Source organism: Strongylocentrotus purpuratus, unplaced genomic scaffold (genome assembly GCF_000002235.5).
Source record: "Strongylocentrotus purpuratus isolate Spur 01 unplaced genomic scaffold, Spur_5.0 spur5_scaffold_13, whole genome shotgun sequence".
Taxonomy (NCBI): Eukaryota; Metazoa; Echinodermata; class Echinoidea; order Camarodonta; family Strongylocentrotidae; genus Strongylocentrotus; species Strongylocentrotus purpuratus.
In genome coordinates, this window is record NW_022145598.1 from 23,728,153 (window position 1) to 23,748,209 (window position 20,057).

The 20,057-nt window shown below is 37.1% G+C and overlaps 1 protein-coding gene across 1 annotated transcript; it reads left to right on the top strand.

Moving 5' to 3' along the window:
* The first annotated feature begins 566 nt into the window (after nucleotides 1-566).
* Nucleotides 567-14,229, top strand: LOC764026 (peroxisomal biogenesis factor 3). The gene is made up of 12 exons (XM_030983193.1): nucleotides 567-746; nucleotides 1,860-1,991; nucleotides 2,912-2,993; nucleotides 4,084-4,127; nucleotides 4,992-5,113; nucleotides 5,703-5,778; nucleotides 6,748-6,802; nucleotides 7,536-7,630; nucleotides 8,285-8,432; nucleotides 9,518-9,625; nucleotides 10,209-10,305; nucleotides 10,944-14,229. Exons 1-12 carry the CDS (start codon nucleotides 674-676, stop codon nucleotides 11,076-11,078), a joined length of 1,167 nt encoding a protein of 388 aa, XP_030839053.1. The 5' UTR covers nucleotides 567-673; the 3' UTR covers nucleotides 11,079-14,229.
* Nucleotides 14,230-20,057: the final 5,828 nt, after the last annotated feature.

Sequence of the window (20,057 nt, forward strand, 5' to 3'; positions counted from 1 at the left end):
TACATCACACTTCAAGAGTGCCATGACGGAGTTAATAAAGTTATAGCATGTCTATTGCCTTCTACTGGAAACTGAGATAACTAGCAAACCAATCAAAACGTAACAGTGCCTCTCACTCCACAATGTCAGTTGCAGTATATTTTAAATTCCTACTTTCTAATTATCTAGATGTCCTAAAATTCATATATGTTTATTATAAAAACAAACATATTAAATGTAAAAACATATACTATTGAGGCGGGCCAAAAAGATGAAAACACGAAGGAGGATCGTAAGACTTAAGTAGGAGACAATGTTAGAATATATATATCAAAAACAAAATTATTCAGAAAAATCATTACTGTTATCCCACATGCCATTCTAGATGATTAAGAAGAATTAGGATTGAAGCAAAAATGTGTGTATATTATATGCACACATTTGTTGTTATTGTTTAATTCACTAACTAAGGTTCTCCTTTCCCATCTTGTATCGAGAACCGTTGTACCGTGTCTCTCGGGGGCAGGGGGCGAAATAGTATTACGCGATATGCATCGCGCGCGGCCTTGGACGATTCCGATCAAGGGTCTAAATTCTGTCTGTTGTTTATATATACTGTTCACGCGATGTTAAATTCGGAGCTGGAAACATTTCTGAACCTTTGAAGTTTGAGAGAAGGCACATCTGAAGAAAAATGCTGGGGAGCATTTGGAACTTCGTGAAACGCCATCGAAGAAAATTCTTGGTTCTTGGTGCAGTTGCAGGAGGTATATTTTCATTATCTATTTGTTTGGCGCGTGATGATATTCCCACCCGTGTGTTTTTGTGTCAGTGACTCTCACGTTGTGTGTGGGCGAGTTGTAAACATGGCGAACAATCATAGATCTACGCATGTTAAATCTGCAATGTATCAAATATTCATCTGCAACGTGACACATCCCGCAATAGGAATTCAAAATAAAATGTAGAAGAAGAAGAAGAAGAAGAAGAAGAAGAAGAAGAAGAAGAAGAAGGAGAAGAAGGGGAAAAAAAAGAAGAAGAAGAAGGAGGAGGAGGAGGAGGAGGAAGTGAAGAAGACGAAGAAGAAGAAGAAGAAGGGGAAAAAAGAAGAAGAAGGAGGAGGAGGAGGAGGTGAAGAAGACGAAGAAGAAGAAGAAGAAGAAGAAGAAGGAGGAGGAGGAGGAGGAGGAGGAGGAGGAGGAGTATTTGCAATTTACATTCCATTTGTGATGAGATGAGACTGAGTCTGAGAATGATGACATGTGGACCTAAAGCCCCACTGTCCTACTTGTAACTACTTGCTCCCTCTATATAGAAAACTTCCCCAATCGGTGCCTGTTGGTCCCCCATGATCCTCTATTTCTTATGTTATTTGAGAGCTGAGACCTGAGTTGATGAGATAGCCACCTGTCAGTGACCTCGCTGTGTGGTCTAATCCCTCCTAGCCACACTAGTGTTGATAAGCTTTAACTGGTGATAAAAAAGGAACTTGATTTAGTCAGAATGAGTCTTTTAGTTTTCAAAATTATTAGTACCGGTAATAAGAATTTTAAGTCCAGTTCAGCTCACTTTATTCAATACTTTCCTTAAAAAATATACAAAGATTACAATTGAATAAAAGTTACGAAATGATATTGATAAAGTCTATTTATAAGTGGAGAAGACAAGAAGTTGAAGGAAAAAGAAATAGGTACATTAATGAATGTAATTTAAAGACAAGATGGTAAAAACAGTTAACCAGCTTCAAACAGTTAACCAGTCTCCAGCTTCAGTAATTATATCAAAATAACCATTCATTTTTTCATGCTATTACATGTACTTATTTAATAGAAAGAGGAAAGTGAAATATTTGGAATTCAAAACTAAATTTCTTTCTCCAGGTGCCTCACTCCTTTACAAGTATGCTGAGTGGAAGTTGAAGGAATGGAGAGAGACGGAAGAAGCAGAATGCCTCGCAATGGCTCGCAGAGCGCACCATTTCGAGAGCAACCAGCGAACATGCAACATGACAGGTGATATTTCCCTATCCCCATCACACAGACAAGACCGACCTCTGACCTTTAGACCGACCTCAGATCGACCTCAGATCGACCTCTAACTGACTTCAGACTGACAATCAACTGATACAAAATATGGCCAACTTTTTGTTGGTTATCATTCTTTTTGTTGTTGGTTTGTTGGTGTGACTGATGTAGAAAAATCATCAACATAAATTTCACCCACTTGATTTTTCTTTTATTCTTGTACAATAATTCATAATTTAAGCAAGAGAATTTTCATCAGAAGGTAACACAATTCAGAGCATTAACCATGGAAAGAAATTTGTGACATTAGGATTTAAGGAATAAGTTGTTTTAAGGTTTATTTGAAGTAAATAATTAAATGTGTTAATTAACATTTTGTATATTTCAGATATTCAAATTAAACTGCACTGAATATTATTATGGAAAAAATATATTGCATGTAAACTAGCTAAGTAATGAACAAAGATCTGTACAATAAACTTGAATGAATGTCATTTTCTGCAAGTTTTCTTAAGTACAGTGTGTTTGCATTTTGCTTATCCCAAAGTGTTTATGAATGATCTTCAGACAATAGGATTAGCAAATCTGATTCTGAATTTTTGAAAAGCTACTTTCTTAACATGCATTTCCATCGTAACAATGAGAATTAAGCATTTTTTTTTTTTAAACTGGGACAATACACTGGTTTAATTTACAAATTTCATGACAACTGAAAAGCTAGTCAGAGGCTTGTCCGACATAGCAACAAGCAATGTATGCAGACTGGATTCCAAGTAATGTTGTTCATTCCTTAGTCCCAGGAAAGAAACAATCATGAATTTGAATTCATGTGTTCGGTCTATTGATTTTTATGAATTTGTAAGTGATTTCATAACTTTACTTTGTTTCTGTTATTATTTTTTATTTAGTTCTGTCCATGATTCCCAAGCTGAGAGAGCTGCTTCTTTACCATCTCAACTCAGAAGAACTCATCCAGAAACTGAAGTCGGGGTAAGAAGTAGTCTTTGATATTTAGAGAGACTGTTTGTTGCTATATTTAAGCTGGCCATATGCATATTTTAATGGTATGGTATATTTGTTCAAAATCTGTCTTGCTTGCTGCTTGGTACAAATAAAGCAAAATGCAATTGACAATACATAATAATATACCAACATATTATGAGGACATTAAAAAATGATGTGCCAAGTGCCATAATGTCACTCATAATTAACATGATTAATATTATCCAATTGCCTCATTTTCCATCCTATAGAAAAGAAAAGAAAGATGAAAAAGCAAAGGTAGAAGTAATTGAGAAGAGAAGGGAAAAGGTTTATGGGTCAAAATAGAAATAAGAAATTAAGGAAAAGAACAGGAAAGACGGATGAAAAGAAGGGAGAAACTGAATGTAGAAGTCTTTTAGAAATTTAATGATTATTGTTCCTAACATCTGCCAGCAGCCCATCACATAACCTTTATATGTGATGACTCGTAGGGCCTTTGGGATAATGGATCATACTGGGAAGATTTTCATTGCGAAGATTCATTATCAGTCATACTGTATGTACCATCAAAAACTGCCATAGATCATGTTTAGGGTTTGTTTTCAATTTAAATTTGGTATTCAAGTATTCAAGTATTCAATTTATTTCACATCACTTTAAAAACACATCAAAAGATATACAAACAAATCATAAATTAAAACAATATAAATATATACAAAAAACAACAACATTCATTTACATTGTACTGATTAAAGAAGGATGAAGGGTGGAGGATGTGAGGGATCAACAAAGGCCATTAGCCTGTCAAGGTTGATCCCCTATATTTCCACCCTTCAAAAGAAATACATTATACAAAATTGTTTGTCAGAGAAGAAGTTATGGAATGTAGTTCATTTGAAGATTTTGGTGAGTGTTTGCTTCAAATAAAAATACAGGCTTGTAACTTTCATGTATACTGGTTCATGTTTTTTTTTTTTTTTATAGATTAACCACACTAACTCTTTTTTTTTCTCTCTCTCTCTCTCTCTCTCTCTCTTTGTCTCTTTTTTTCCTTCTCTCTCTCTCTCTCTCTCTTTATCTCTTTCTCGTCCGACAGAACTGAAAACAAGGTTGTTGTTTGGAATGAACTGAAAGTAGTCAGTAAGTATAGTAAACTTGTAGTGGATAAGTGAAGTTCACTTTGTTTTTAGGTTCAAAATTTTAGAGTTAGGATTACATTTTGTTTAGATCCAAGGTTAAAGTTGCAATGCAGGAATTCATCTAGTCTAAGAAACTAACCCTGGGCCAATTGTAGCAGGAATATTTGCATTCAGAAAGGCATTTCTCACAACCGAATTAAAAATTGTCTGTTTAAGTTAATTCTCTGAATTTTTGTTTCAGTAAATTCCATAATTCCTTATGTCACAATGTTAGGATTCTCTGTTTTGTGCGCTACTCAAAAATATTTATTGTACTTATACATGACAGGGCCGGTATTCAATTCAATGCTTAGAATAAGTAAGAAATTTACTAAGTAAATTGCTGAGCTAAGAACTTTACTTATCTCATATTCAAATCGTATTTTTACTTTTACATACGTAAGATAAAATCTAAGTAAAATACTTACTGATAAGCATTGTGACATTACACAATAAATCAAAAGTAATGTGCAATTAATGCGTTGCAATAAATGCGCGCTAATATAAATGTGCGCAGGTAATGATAGTGTGCAAGAAAACCATATGCGTGCCAATCAAGGCCTTCAAATAATTGGCTAAGTCTGGTAGAGAGCTGTCTTAAATTTAGGGTAAAATACTTAGCTATTAGTTTGAACTGAATAGGAAAATTGGGTAAGTATTTCATCTAAGCCAAATACTGAGTAAAAAGCTTAAATTTTGTACTTAAGTATGGAATTGAATACTGGCCCAGGTGCCTTGAGCATCCCTTGATCATCATAATTTTTTGATTTTGTTTTGATTTTGTGTTTGAGAGCTCAAGCATTTTCCTACTGGACTTTCATTTTAGGTTTCACAAGAATGGTGGTCTCTGTGTACAGTACTGTGTTGCTGACAGCCTTTCTGAGAGTGCAGCTGAACATCCTTGGAGGCTACATGTACCTGGATACACTGGCTGGGAAGAATGGCTTGGTAAGATGGGGTGGGGGATAAGATTAAAGATAAACTTGAGTTCTGGTAAATAATTTTTTTAAAATAAATTGTCACAGACTCCAACAAAATTAACACAGAATGTTCAAGGTTTCAAGTAAATGACATGTACTTGAGAGTACAGCTGAACATTCTTGGAGGTTTCATGTCTTGATACGCTGGCAGCAAAGAATAAATCGGTTAGGGCACAGTGAGATGGGGTCAGTTGTAGCGTGAGTGGTGGTGAGTGCTGCTGGCAGCTTTGCATGAGGATACAGCTGACTATTTGAGGGCTTCTGAGAACTAAGTCTGTGTAACTCATTCTTAATAATTTCACTATTTGTGTCTTTCCAAAAATCTAGCTTTAGAAATGATGTTTATGAGCCTACATTTAGACAATAGCATTCTCTTTTTTTTTTTTAACAGTTTAAAAAATAATGGTCATGTTATCCATAAAGGTTATAGCTTCTCAAGCTAAATACATGATTTATCACCTCAAATAATCCTTATTTCATGACAAATATTTTAAGGCATATTCAATACTCTGTTCAAATAACGATGCTCTCTCTCTTCTACTCCGTTAATCTTCCAGACATATTACCAGGTACATGCCACCCAGGATGTACAGAAGGAATATCTTGCCATGGTACAATACCTTCTTACAGATGGTGAGTGTGTCTTTGCTGGGAATGGGGACAACTTTTGTGACATACATGTACCAGGGCCCTGTTTCAAACTTGTTATCAACGACAAGTTACAATCTCATTTAATTATCAGGATGATTGACTTTTCCATGTATGTCTGGAGTAGATATTGTTTTTTCTCTTCCCCCTCGACAAAGAGAAGGGGTAATTGCATAATCAGACTTTTTGAGTTTTGTAAAAATGGTTACAAGTATCGCTTTGATACATTAAAGTTCGTCATGGTCATGCCCAAAGCTTTCCTTATTTGCTTAACACTGGTTGGAAACATTGAGGATTTCAGTAGCACTCTTATGATCAGGTCTTATACAGTCTGTTGGTATCTATAAATAAAATACTGATCAAATTAATGTGTTCAAAGTATCATGTTCTTAATCATATATAGTAACATCGAGATTGTATAGTCTGTGCCCTGCTATAAATTATCATTGCCAAACAAGGTAAATGTGTCACAAGGATTACATTGCGAATTATAGCTTTATCAATGTTGTGTAATAATAATAATAATATCAACATTTTATATTCTGTGCCCTACTTTAAATTATCATCAGCAAACATAGTAAATCTGATCAAAGTGTTGCATTGTGAATTATAGCTTTATTAATGAATATTTTTAGTCCTTGGGATGACTATAAATTTATATTATCAAAGAAATGAGAGGGAGCAATATATTGATTCTATTTTTGTGCTAGTTCTATACAGCGCATAGAGAAACTTATGTTTATTATGCGCTTTATACATACTATATTGTTATTATTAATGGGAGATCCTTCTTGATGAGTCCCAACACTTTGTTTTTCATATTGAATTATCAAAACCTCATTGCATATTGTTAAATGTCTTCAAATTATTACATCACTTGACTGTATATTATCCAACACCATTCAAATATTTTTTCATGATAAGCATCTTATTCCATGAAAATTTCATTTTCAGGTTTGACTGAGCTCATAAATCATGTTCGAGAAGTTGTCCAGAATGTTGTTGGAAGGTAAGGCCCTTTTACCCCCCTAGAATATTATACAATTATCATTCATTGACCATTTCCTTGTTTGTTTTTTGTTCTTCTTTGCTCATTCTACAACTGAGAGATTGATAGTGTCTTCTTTACATGAGCATAAATTTTATAGAAGCTTAAATATACATTAAAATAAAGTAAATATCTCTAGATGTGAGAAATATGGACCCCCTCCCATCTCGGGGGGGGGGGGGGGGGAGGGGGTGGGGGGGATGGATAGAGCACTAAGGCCTATGACTAAAGTATGTACCCTCTTCTCCTGCTATCTTGTATACGTATAGACCTCTACAAAGCATTTTTCTTTACCCATTGACTACTGAATTCCTTCATTGCCATAGGCTTAATACAGGGGCCACCAGGCTCCAGTAGGCAATGGATTAACAAGTATCATAGATTTTGTATTCCTTTCTTTAATGATTGTGCACATATGGATTATTATTATTATTATTTATTCGGCAAAAACAAAGAAAGTCATGAATACAATACAAGAGTACATTTATCGAGAGCAGCGCCTTGTTTCGTTCAGAAAAGGCGCTATATAAATCCAATTATTATTATTATTATTATTATTATTATTTATAAAAGAGTCACATGGATGTCGGGAAAAGAAAAAGATTAGCTAAATAACTATGACCCTAAGGTCTTCTATCAGTGGGAACAGTCATATACACATTTTAAAGCTCTTTTTCTATGCTTTATTTTGTAGCATATCATTACAGCAGCTTCTAAGCCTGTCAGACATGGAGGAGATCATAGCCAAGGTCAGAGGTCAGGTAGAAACAACGCAGTATGGAGGAGAAGGTAAGTAGACTCGTCTTGCTGTGCCTCTCTTTCTCGCCCCTTCTCTCTTAACATTCCCCCCCCCCCCCCCTGTCTGTCTCTCTCTGTGTACATTTCCTCTCCCTACGTCTGTCTGTCTCTCGATCTGGCTGTCTGTCTCACCTTCTGTCTGCCAGTCTCTCTGTCTCATCTCTCTCTCTCTCTCTCTCTCTGTACATTTCCTCTTCCTCTGTCTGTCTGTCTCTCTTTCTGTTTGTCTGTACACTGTACGTCCATCTCTCTCTTTAACATTATGTATACCTCTTCAATTTAGTTTACATGCCTGCTGTCTCCCTGTTCTAGTTTTGTCTTTTCTTTTTCCTATTTCATTTCGGTTTAATTCCTATTTGATTTTTCTTCTCTCCCCATCTAAATCTTCTTCTTTTTTGGAGGATGGGGTCATATGTCTGTCTCTCCCAATTTTGTTTCTCTCTTGACTTATGCCTGTCTCTTTAACTATCACTTTCTCATGTGGTGTACTGTCTTTTATTCTTTTTCCTACCTCTCCTTTTTTATTAAATCTTCATATATGACTACTGGCTCTGTTTTTCAAACTACATTATTTTGGGGGTGCTGAAAACTTTTATCCAATATCCATGTTGAATACTTGTTTGTCATTTCTGTTTCCTCCTACAGTGGTGGTACCAGACTGTTCTATTCACCCCCTGGGGAGGTATCTCCTGAAGCCGGAGGGACTAGATGGAGAGGAATCTGCATGTCGGCTCAGCGATGACCAGCTTGTACTGAGCCAGATGCAAATAGAGACTAGGGATTTAGTTGAAAGGTAAAGTGCATATGTATGAAATGTAACATGATGAGAGTATGCAGACTGTCAGGTTTCTGTCTCCCCTTGATTAGTCTGTCTGAGGGTGCGTTTATGCTCAACTTTTTCAGGTCAGAATAAGGTTTTTGTCACACGTTTAGTTAAAAACACAGTTGCGTCCTTTCTCATTTTCGTATACATGTAAATGCCAATAAACGCCGGTCGTAAACTGCGGTCGTTAACTCATAAAAAGGTGCATTTGGATCGGCGTTTCTCCAAAAAGACGTTTTCTGGGGAAGCATAAACCCACAATCATTTATTTTGTAAATGCGTTTAAATGAGGTCATAAAATATGTGTTTTCGGTTCACGTAAAAATCTGCGCGCCACTAAAATGGGCATATACAGGCACAAGCAGAGTCATCCGAGCAAGATCATTTGTAACCTGTTAACTTAATACTAAATACTTGTTCCATATTTATATCATTGCCTAAACGCACCCGTAGCCTAGATTGCCTCAGTGACCACCTGCAGAGTGTGTGTGAATTGGGTTTTGGGATCGACTTTTAATGTCACCCTCCAAAAGACGTGACTCGGTCTCGAACCTGGGTCCACCGAGTCAGTTTCTAGACAAAGACAGAGAGCTGACCGAACAATACTGCTAGACCAACTCTCATCTTATAATACAGAAAAGACTTTCTCATCATTTATACCGATTTTAAGGTTTTGTTGAGTTATTCTGGCTATGCTGATAACTGTAATAATTATACAAGCAATGATATTATTTTGTAACAAAAGTCTTGACATTATATAAAGTGTGATCAGTTTATTGATAGTATTTTGTCTGTAACGATGAACATGTTTTGTATTCTTTTGTAAGTTATCCATTCCAACATTTTTGGGGGATCAACTTTCAACTCCTTTAGGGATAGCTCTCGCCCTAAAAATAAAAGCAGCTCTCTGGACTTTAGTACTTATTTCATCACCAGCCCTCAAGCTTTGAAAATTTGTCAACGGCGGGGTTAGACTCACCACTCAGGCACTTTTGTTGTAATTCATGTAGAATTAATTTTGAGCTTGCATTATGCTCCTTTCCCCCTGTTTACAGCCATGATTTTAGCTGTGTGATGAATTCTTGCCTTGATATCGGGTTCAGCCGTCTACTGGACAACATGGCTGAGTTCTTTAGACCAGTCACAACTCGAAATGGAGAAAGGTAGGTCACTGAAGGGTTTGACAGTCTCAGATCTTGTATATTTGCATAGATGACACCGGGGCCCCGTCATACAAAGAGTTACGATTGATCCAAGTCAATCGCAAGTCCTCCAATCTTTCTATCTCTTATGTACAAAGCTGCAATTGATATCCATCGCAAATAAGTTGCGATTGATATCAACTGTTTGTAATACGGGGCCCAGCTCTGGGCTTCATTTCATCAATGACGTAATGTTAAGGCTTGTTTACATATTCCGCGGTAAACCACTGTGGTTTCTCGCAAGGGTATACCGCACTTCACATTTTAGTATCTTATAACGCACCGATAAGGGTTTACTTGTAGGATCATTGTTTTGCCCAGCAACATTATGTAAATTTCATATGATAATTGTTCTGTCACTTTGTTTGTTAGTATTTCTTGTTTATGCCCTTCGTATCTAATGAAAAGATGCTTTATAAAAGTAATATTATTATTATTTGGCTGTGTTGATAAATGTTGGACACAGTGTCCATGCTATCTTTGCCTCCTCTGATCTTGTGTAATATTGGATAACATTGAGTATTTTTTGTTTTGTTTCTCACAGCCCATGTGGACTCAAACTAGCCATGGCCAAAGCCATACCCATTGTTAATGGCCAGGTCAATGCACTTTGCTGTGATACTCCAAATCATTTTATCCAGGTTTGTATTTTAATATATCAAATTTTTATTTTATTTGATCAAAATGCAGCTTACTGCATGAATGTTGTGGCTGTCCCATCAGGCACCTTATTTTTGACTGAATTTAAATTTGTATGGGTTTCACTTTGTCCGATTTTGATGACTCAAAGATGGAACAATAAAGTTCAAATTATATATTTTGTGTTTTTGCACAAGTTTTCTAGTTTGACTCTTGTTCCTCAGCAAATCTTTCAAACCCAAACCAAACATTTTTTATATATAGTTTGTAAAGGTGTTGTGGTCTAGAGAATAAGTCACTGGGTTCAAATCCCAGCTTGGTACTTGGGTATATCCTTTTGCAAGACGTCGATCTAAATTTGCCGCTCTTCACCCAGGTGTAAAAATGGGTATCCGTTAAGATGCGAACGTTAGGTTAGTTTGCTCGGCATTGTGAGCGTCTGTAAAATGGTGCCTGGCTATAATGCTCCCAAGGGAGTGGAGAATGTGCATATGTTGTGTGCGGGCAAGCCCAAATCAAATGACCAGGGTAATATAAGTGCTGAGAGACCTTGTTAATGTATTAAGCGCTATATAAACACGGTATATTATTATTGTTATAGAGTTTTCCTTCAGTTACAAATATTTTTCTCATCACACAGGAGCTGCTTCTGATGCAGTGCGTGAAGGACTTTGCTTCCAATGTTTACGAGGGCTTCAGCCAGCCTCCGGCCCATGAAGAAAGAAATGGCGACGTCAGGTCACCCAATGATAATGGTAGTGTAGAAAGGATTTAAGAGACATTTGACACATTAATTGAAATAAATCATTCTTGATCCAACATGTATGCCAGCATGTGGGACCGGCTAAAGACTGACGGAGAAGAGAGGTAAAGGTAACCATTTTAGACGTAAAAGTGGCAGAGAAAAGAGGGGAATATAGCCATTCTAGTGAATATGTCGCACATTTATGAGCTAACGTGGACTTCAGCATGTGGAACCGGACAGAGAGTGACAGAGAGGAGAATGAAATTATGCAACAATTTTATTGACTGTAAGAAAGTGAAAAAGAGCATTATGAATCAACATGGATTTCATCATGCGGGACTTGCCAAAAAGTGACAGAGAGGAGAAATAAATCTGACCGTAAAAGAATGACTACCACGAAGTGAAATCCAACGTTTATGAGCCAACAAGGATTTCAGCGTGCGGGACTAGCCAGCGGGTGACAGAGGGGTAAAAGAATGACTACCACAAATTGAAATAGAATGTTGTGTACTGACATGGATTCCAGCACATGGGACATGCCAGAGAGTGATGGAGAAGAGAGGAAAAGGTAACCCGTGACTAATAACGATGCTAGGAAGAAAGAGAAGCACAGTCGTCTGAAGTCATCTGTTTTATGTTTGTTTATTTTTTAAAAGCATGCATAAAATGTGCACATGTGGGACTACAAATTTGAGCTAAGTATATGGTATCAACACAGGTTTGAATATTGTAAATCCTTATACAGATTATGATATGAATGTATTACTATTAAGCATCAAGTATGATATTGCAGCATTATGTGTGATGTACATGTACATTGGTTAAAGTGATGTAAATTCAATTTTCAAAATTCTGTATGACCAAGTGCCTTGGTTTAACTGGAGGCTTATTGCTTCTCATCTTTTTTCATGTCTTTTGAATGATTCCCTCAAACTTTTTGATTGATTCCTTAATTTTGTCTTTATAACGTTATTGGTTAATTTAAATCATAATTGGTGTCAACCTGAGCCAAACTCTAGGAGGGGCTTGTGAATAGGATAACAAAATATGCAATTTCGATTTCCAATCATAAATATCTTGATAATCAGACTGGCGATTGGCTTGTAAAAGTCATGGGATTCCTGACTGACCTAAAGGTTAATAATTATCATTGCAGCATGAGCTAAATCCAGGATATTGTTTCAGAATCTGAGGCAATGTTACTGAGTCACTTGAATGTATGCTGCTGTAATAGCTACAACCCTATTCTTTCTCAAGCTGATGTTTGCCATCTGGACCACTGTTACCTGTACCCCCTTCTCAAGTTTATGAAAAGGCCCTACAAAAGGAGTTAGTGTACTCTCTGAAACCATATTAGAGCACTCTACCAATTAATTACGCTGCAGAACCAATTCTTTGTTTAGCATAATCTTCTGCCACCTGTAGGCCCTTATGATCTTCTTTGCACTATGTACCAAGTTGTATGAGAGGAGTTGTTAAGATTAGGCTATATTGTTGTCCAAATGTATTCTCTCCTCTGCTTTTGTTTGCCATCTGCAGTGTGGTAATCTTCCAATTACTTATCAAGTTCTATGAAAGGAGTATTCTAAAGGTTAGGTCATGTTATTCTTGCTTGCTATTGTTTGTTATCTGTTACATGTATGTTGTAGTCTTTACATTACTTTACAAGTTGTATGGAAGGACTTCAGTGTTCATGAAGACCACAAACATTCACAATAGGCCTGTCTCCATCAGCTCGAGTTTGCCAAATACCTGCTATTTTCAGACTCGGGATATTATCCCAAAGCTCCAAATTGCGTCTTCACTAGACCGATAGGCTCATCACAAACTAGCTTGTACAGGCGGGATTTAGTGGATATTTGGTTAAGAAAATATCCAGCTAATTGTAACTGCGGGCTGATGAGGACGTGATTGACTGGTTAACTTGCGATCGGGGTACTTACAATGGCGGGTTATTTTGCAAACTCAAGCTGATGAAAACAGGCCTACCGTATTCCAGAGGCCATTCTCTCCTTTGCTATTGTTTGCTCTTTGCAGTGTTTGCCTAATCTCCTCATTTTCATCAATTTCATGAGAAGGATTCTTTGTATTATTCTTTAGGGATCAGGATATAATACCAATTCACCCTATTCATCATGTAATTGCATCAGGATTAGGAAGATAAAGACCAAGCACATGTGTACTTGTTAGTGTACATGAGTCATCTTACAAGAAGGTTACTGTATGTTTTTTTAATCATAACGCGGAGGGAAGGACTATGAATTTAGTTTCTATCATTTTAAGGTACTCATCCATCTAGTACATATATGCAATATATATATATAAAGTTATGAACCACTTGTGATCCTAATTTATTGATATTTTTTGCTTGTTTTGAATTATGTATGTCAAAAGATATATGTGATGTAAAATACAGTTAACAACTAAATTGTTCATACCCTTACCAAGTTTTTTTTAAATGTGAAAATTGATTTGTCCCCATTTATGTTTCTTGAGAATATGACAATCAGCAAAGGTCTTAATTCAACCAGTTCCCCTTCCATTCTTACGAGGGTAATGAGAACTTTTGTTATATGTTTATAGATATGCATACATGTTTAAATATTAATTAACTATTTCATTTTATTTGACATAATATATGCTTTGTGAATGTTGTTGTATTTCTGACTTTGAATTCGCATGTGAAATGACCAAATGGTGTTGTATAACTTGATATCAAGGAGGTTTAAAATCAAAGGTTTCATACCTTGAGTATGGGCTATAATATTTGGCAATGTAATAGAAAAGGATAAGTGGTTAGATCCCAACCATCTTGGATTTGCGCAAATAACTTAGTTTCCCTCTTTTTTGTTGTTGAAAGGGCTACGTGTACATTCGTCCCCGATTTTACAACTTGCAATGAAGAATTATTCATAATGGAAGATTATTTTTGAAGCCTGGTGTTTACCAACAATTTCTTTTATCATTAACTTCCAACAATGAATGAGGAAAATGTTGACATTATTGACATTAATTCAGTTGTTTTATATATATATTATGTGAAATTTATATGTGTATAGTTATGTACACATGACTGTGATGATTATAATTATGTACATAATTGTTTTTATATTGCAATAATAACCGCTGTTACTACGAGCAGACTTGATGATTGAAAAATAAAAAAGACTTGTATACATAAGTCTATTTTGATTCCTTGCATTTTTATATTTGTTTGAGTAACTGGGAATTTGGCCAGGAAACTTTTAAAACGGGTTGAAACTTGGACAGGTTGTTAGGTTGACAATTGTTAAAGATCTTGCATCCCCGCCCACCCCACCTCTCCAAAATAGAAGTTTTATTCAATTATGTATGGATTTTTTGCTAAGTCGATAAATATTGATGAAAGACGATATGAATAAAAACATGGGTTCTTACTATATTAAAATGTATTTATCATCAAAGCGAACCTAGTTAGATATTAAGTATGCATCGCTCATATAAGTCCTATAAATCTCTTTTAAAGACCAGTCTCTTTCATGTCTTTTATGAGTACGTATCCAGTATGTTGTCTTTGAATTTTAGTCTCTCGCTCGGTCTCTCACTCTCTCTTTCCTCATCGCTCAGATGAGAGAGACAATTAGCGTTCGGATTCAAAGTGAAAGAGCGCCCTCATTACTCGATCTCTTTATACCAACTAGGCGTTGTGGCGTGCGCCTGTAATCCAGCTAAAAGTGGAAGTTACAAACTGATTCAGCCGAGGACACAGGTTCGAAACTGAGTCACGTCTTTCGGATGGTGACGTTAAAGGTCGGTCCCCAGACGTAAATAATCAGATCTGATTGATACACGTCTGTAAAAACCAATACACACACACACACACACACTGTCGATATTCTAGTCACAAAGAAAGAAGAACAAACCCGCACACCCCCATATCAACTGTGTTGCTATGAAGGCAAACTTGACCTTTCATTAAAAGTCACACGACCTTCATGTATTGAATGGTCTTTGAAATAGATTTATATGAATTTCCTTGACAAGGGTAATCCTTGTTATAACATCCTTAGCTTTCCATATCTCGGTCAATCTCCATCAAACCTAGATTAGGGGATAATAGTTTTTGTGAGGAAAGTGAAGTATGCTAGACAAATTTTATTTGTACACGTGCAAAAGTATAATGATGTAGATAACCTCATCTGTCTGTCGAACATCTAAATCCCCCGTCTTCTCTCTCGTGCGCGTGCGCGCGCTCTCTCTCTCTCTCTCTCCCTTTTCTTATCTCAGTGCTCTGTCTGTCTCTCTCTCTCTCTCTCTCTCTCTCTCTCTCCTTATTTCACCCTTTCTAAATATGTCTGTATGTCTCTCTCTGTTTTGTTACCTTGCCATATACTCTCTCTATGTCTCTCTCTCTCTCTCTCTCCCTCTCTCTCTCTCTCTCTCTCCCTCACTCCACTCCCTCACTATTTCTCCAACCCGTTTCTCTTTTAGGTTTAGTTCTTTTAGATCACCACTCAGAAAGCCGCTTAAAGGTACTATGTCCCATTTGCCGGCCCAAAAAACGAAAAAGTTAAATTCCAACTGCATTTGAAAGATAATACTTATTGAGAACTTCCCTAAAAAAGGTGGGGCTTGAAAATGTCTTCAAGTGGGAAAAATAATGACTATTAGTTGTCAAATCGACTTTAGGGCTATAGAGCCCAAAAGTAATAGTCTTGATTTTCAGACAACTGTACCGAATGGTCATACGTTTTATGCTGCGCAAAGTTTCAATCAGTTTAATATTGGCCATCAGAAGAAGTGGGTTATTGATGTAGACAAATGCTCAGGTACGCCTTTACAACTCTTTTCATGTATGTTATTACCAAAGAAGAAAAAAAAGCCAGTCAGTCACTCAATAGTGTCTGACAGTGAAGTCTAGCAAGTAAACGGGTTTCCTTGCATAATTTGAATATGAGGACACTGCTAACGTTTAAATTTCACAGATAGGACATACATGACATATTCATAATTCCTGCAAAGTTCTACAGAATTTGAGGTTGGCTGCAAAAGGGACATAGTACCTTTAAGAAGAGAGTCGAACCTTATCATTACGGTTGATGTCGTTAGTTTGAACTATGTTATCCAAGTTGAGCTTCCAAAGAAGAATACCCATGTACCTATGGTTACACCACTCTCTACATATTTTAGGAGGCTAGATGTAGGCCTTCGTTTATACATTGCTGTCGTTGGGGGTGGGGGGGGAGGGGTAGAAAAAAGGAGAAGAAGTAAAGCAATGACAGCTGATTACCATTTTAATTGTCCCATCAGAAGTAAGCTCTCTATTGTATAGGTGCAAAATACCTTCTTTAAAAAAAGAACTCAAATTCTATTTTATTTTCGTATTTCCATATTTTAACTTGTTTCTGGCCTACATAATTATATTCAAAACTTATGTAACTGGAACTTCTCATTTGGAGGGGGGCCGTATAAATGAAAATCGTTGATGTGCGATTCTGGCGTCATGCAGCCCTAATTCAATGAAACGGAACGCATATTTAGTGCATACAAAACCGAAAGAAACAAATACACCTCATCTTGATGTTGTTTGGCGAAATAAAAAATATTCATGGAGAAGCGACTATTTTTTAATTGAATACCGTGGTATATTATGTTGACAGGATATCGAATCAACAAGAATGACACAATGAGCAACCCGATCCAAGACTATTCTGTTTTCAACTTTCATTATTTTTAAAAACAGCTCATTCTATCCAAACACGTAACTCAACCCCTCAACGCAGGTGCACATTCAGTCAATTTATATCCAAAACCAATTAACCTTTTGGAGAAATAAAAGAAAGCTCGGTTTATGAAATCAATACTCATACTCGGACACGCTTTGCTGTCAAGTTGAAGCAATTATTTTGTTTTTCACCACTAGGCATCTCGTTTATTTCAAACATGTGCAGACGGCGACGGCGAGACCGAACACGATACGATCGTCGTCACTCTGATCCGATCAAGTGCTGATCGATTTCAAGACCAAGTTTTACTTCATACAGACGTCGTGACTGACAGACACAGATTGTGAAAGCAGATAACTTTATCCGGCTATTGTTGATTATAGAAATGGGAGATATCGCTTTTCGTCACCTGAAATCTTTGTTATGAAACGAGAGCGGTGTTGCTGTCAAGTGTAAGTAATCATAACAGGCCCAAATCAAATATCTGTAAGCAAGCTCCGAGCTATGCTATGAGAGAATTGAGAGAATTAGGGTTTTGTAGGCCTATCTTTGTTAGATCTAGATCTAGTCTAGATCTATAGCTTATATTGAAAGATGAAAGCAACTCAAATGAAATCAAATCCAAGTAGCCAGGCCTAGTCTATGCATAATTTCATATTTCGCAGTGGCGTTAATAAACGGAAGGGGGGGGGGGCGGAATGAAAGGCTACGTTTTTGCTGGGAGATCTGATATTTTGACTTAAAATACAGTTTGTGTAGGTTGGGTACAACTACAGCTCTACTATACATCTGTTATCACATCGTCGTTCTCCAGACTGACCATGTGTTACGTAGACGGGCAGGCTCGCCGCTAGAAACCTGATACGTGCTGGCAGTGCGTCGCCCAACCTCCCGAGAATTATTCGGCATGTTCCTACTTCACGGGTCGACTATACTTTGGTATTCGAATCACCATTTTATTCTGACATCTATTTAATTTCTAGTATTTGTGCGTGGTAATTATTTATATACCTACGGTAGATGCGATTTGAAAATTAGAGTTACACAAGATCATTCATTGTGTAGCAACTCTTTTTTTTTAAAATCTAGATTAGTTCTGACCTCGAGGTTATTTTCGGTCTGTGATTTCAGAAAGTGTTCAGATTTGTTATCCTCTACTAGCGCTAGCCTCTACATAAGATAGAGCCTAAAAAGGAGCTCCATGCTTTGACAGGTATTTGTAATCATGTCAGTGAAAGCGTCCTTCCCGATTTTCTCAGAATGTTGCGTTACGAAAAGTTAAAATGATTAGCGCCATCTGTCGAGCACTTCAAAACATGCATCTAGTTGCCCTGTTTACAATATGTACTGACTCAGGGGCGGATCCAGCCGACGGCAGGGGAGGGGGCCAAAGAGGCGGCCAAAAGGGGGGGGGGCAATTCGTGAGAGAATATTTAGCGGCGAAACAGCCAGTCGGTGAATAAGCTGGGGGGGGGGGGGGCCCATCTCCCCAAAAAGGGTAAAATTAATGTGTTTTTAACTTTTTTTTTCCAGGGGAGCCCCCCCCCCCCTTGGATCCGCCACTGCTTTGACTAGACCCTGTTTTATATTCAGTTGTGATTAATCGAAACTTTGTTTGCTATTTATATCAATAACAACTTCGTACATAAGAGATATAGACTGCAAACTTGCGACTGATTCATATCAATCGCAACTCTGATATACATATAGCCTATCTGTAAATTAATGGAATCCACTTTGCAAACATCAACTGTTGCTATGTCTGACAGGTTTTTGAGGGGTGAGGGAAACTTAATATGCATACAATTAGTTAAAAAGTTCTGCTTTAAAGTTTCATTCTGTCACTTGAATTATAATCTTGATGAATCAATTACTTTTCTTTCCCTCTCTAATTATTTTGTTTCATGTGGATGGGAGACCCACAAGAGGCACGGATAGAGAAGAAGAAGAAAAAGACCAAAATGTGGGTGTGTATATGAAAGAAAAATCGTCTGGACTATTGATAAATTGTGTATGCTGAGAGCTATGAATTAATGATCTTCTGGGGCACAGATTTATCAAAATTTAGGATGCAATGTATCATACTCATTTATTTGGGGAGGGGATAAAACTTTGAAAAGGTCAAATAGATTTTATTTGCTGATAGCATAATGATACAAGTAGCCTAAAGTAAAGAATCACTGTCATTCATTGTGATTTTCATTTTGCTTGTCTACTGAACTTCGAACTATAAACCTTTAAATTATTATCCCCTGCGGACTGTCTACATCCAACAAATTCGAAAGAAAAGAAAAGGAAATGCGTTTACAGTGGTTATTGTACAAAAGCCGCTATTCTATCCTATAATTTGGAGTGTATTAAGATGATTTTTATCTCCAGTTCCCATGCTCGCTGCGCATCGGTGCACCGGAGTGAAAAGAAGACGCTCCCGTAGACAACAGCTTGTTTTGTTTATTACGCGCTCCAACACCTGTTCACCAAACATTCCTATGCGCTGATTGGCTCGCTGACTCATTGGGTCGTGTCCGTGCATTCCAAAACAGCAGGTGCATCGTGTAGCTTACCGGATGAAATCCACTCGATCCACTTGTATGGTATGAGAGGATCAAGCTTAGTTGACCTGTTTACATGCGAAAGAAAGTCAAGGAATCGAGTTGAAAATAACTGTATAAAGTTTGCTTATAAATACCGAACACCATACAAGAACAAATGCAGAATAACAAGGGTAGTATTTGGTAAGGAGACGTTCTTAATTTTCACAATAGTTGTTAGTTGTGTTGTATTTGGAGGTTCGTCCGCAAATTAAAGTGATCATAAGTCATGTTTTTGAATTATGAATTGGGAAAAAGTGTGAAATTAAATCTTTCAGTTGTGTGTATATGAACGCGTGAGAGAGAGAGAGAGAGAGAGAGGAGAGAAAAGAAGTAGTGCACTTTCAGCGCTTGAAAGACGCAGACCCCACTTAAACTTTAAAGTACTCACGCACTAAATGCTTTAAATTCCATGAACCTCTTCCGCTTAATCCAGATTAATTTCACCATGTGAACGGGTGCAGCACAAATCAGATCCCCTGCATCGCAATGCCACCAGAAGAACGGGGGATAAACGGCGAGGGAGAGGGGCACCAAGTCAAGCACCCGAAGACAATACAGGTGCCATAACCGAGTAGCAGGTGCTTGCCTATAGAAAAGTAACTTTCCTATTCATATGATCGTGGGAAAGTTTGTTGTACATTTATTTGTATGGGGTACGTGGTCCTTTTCCCACGTTTTCTATGTAACGGGGCTGTTTTCAAGTGGTGTGG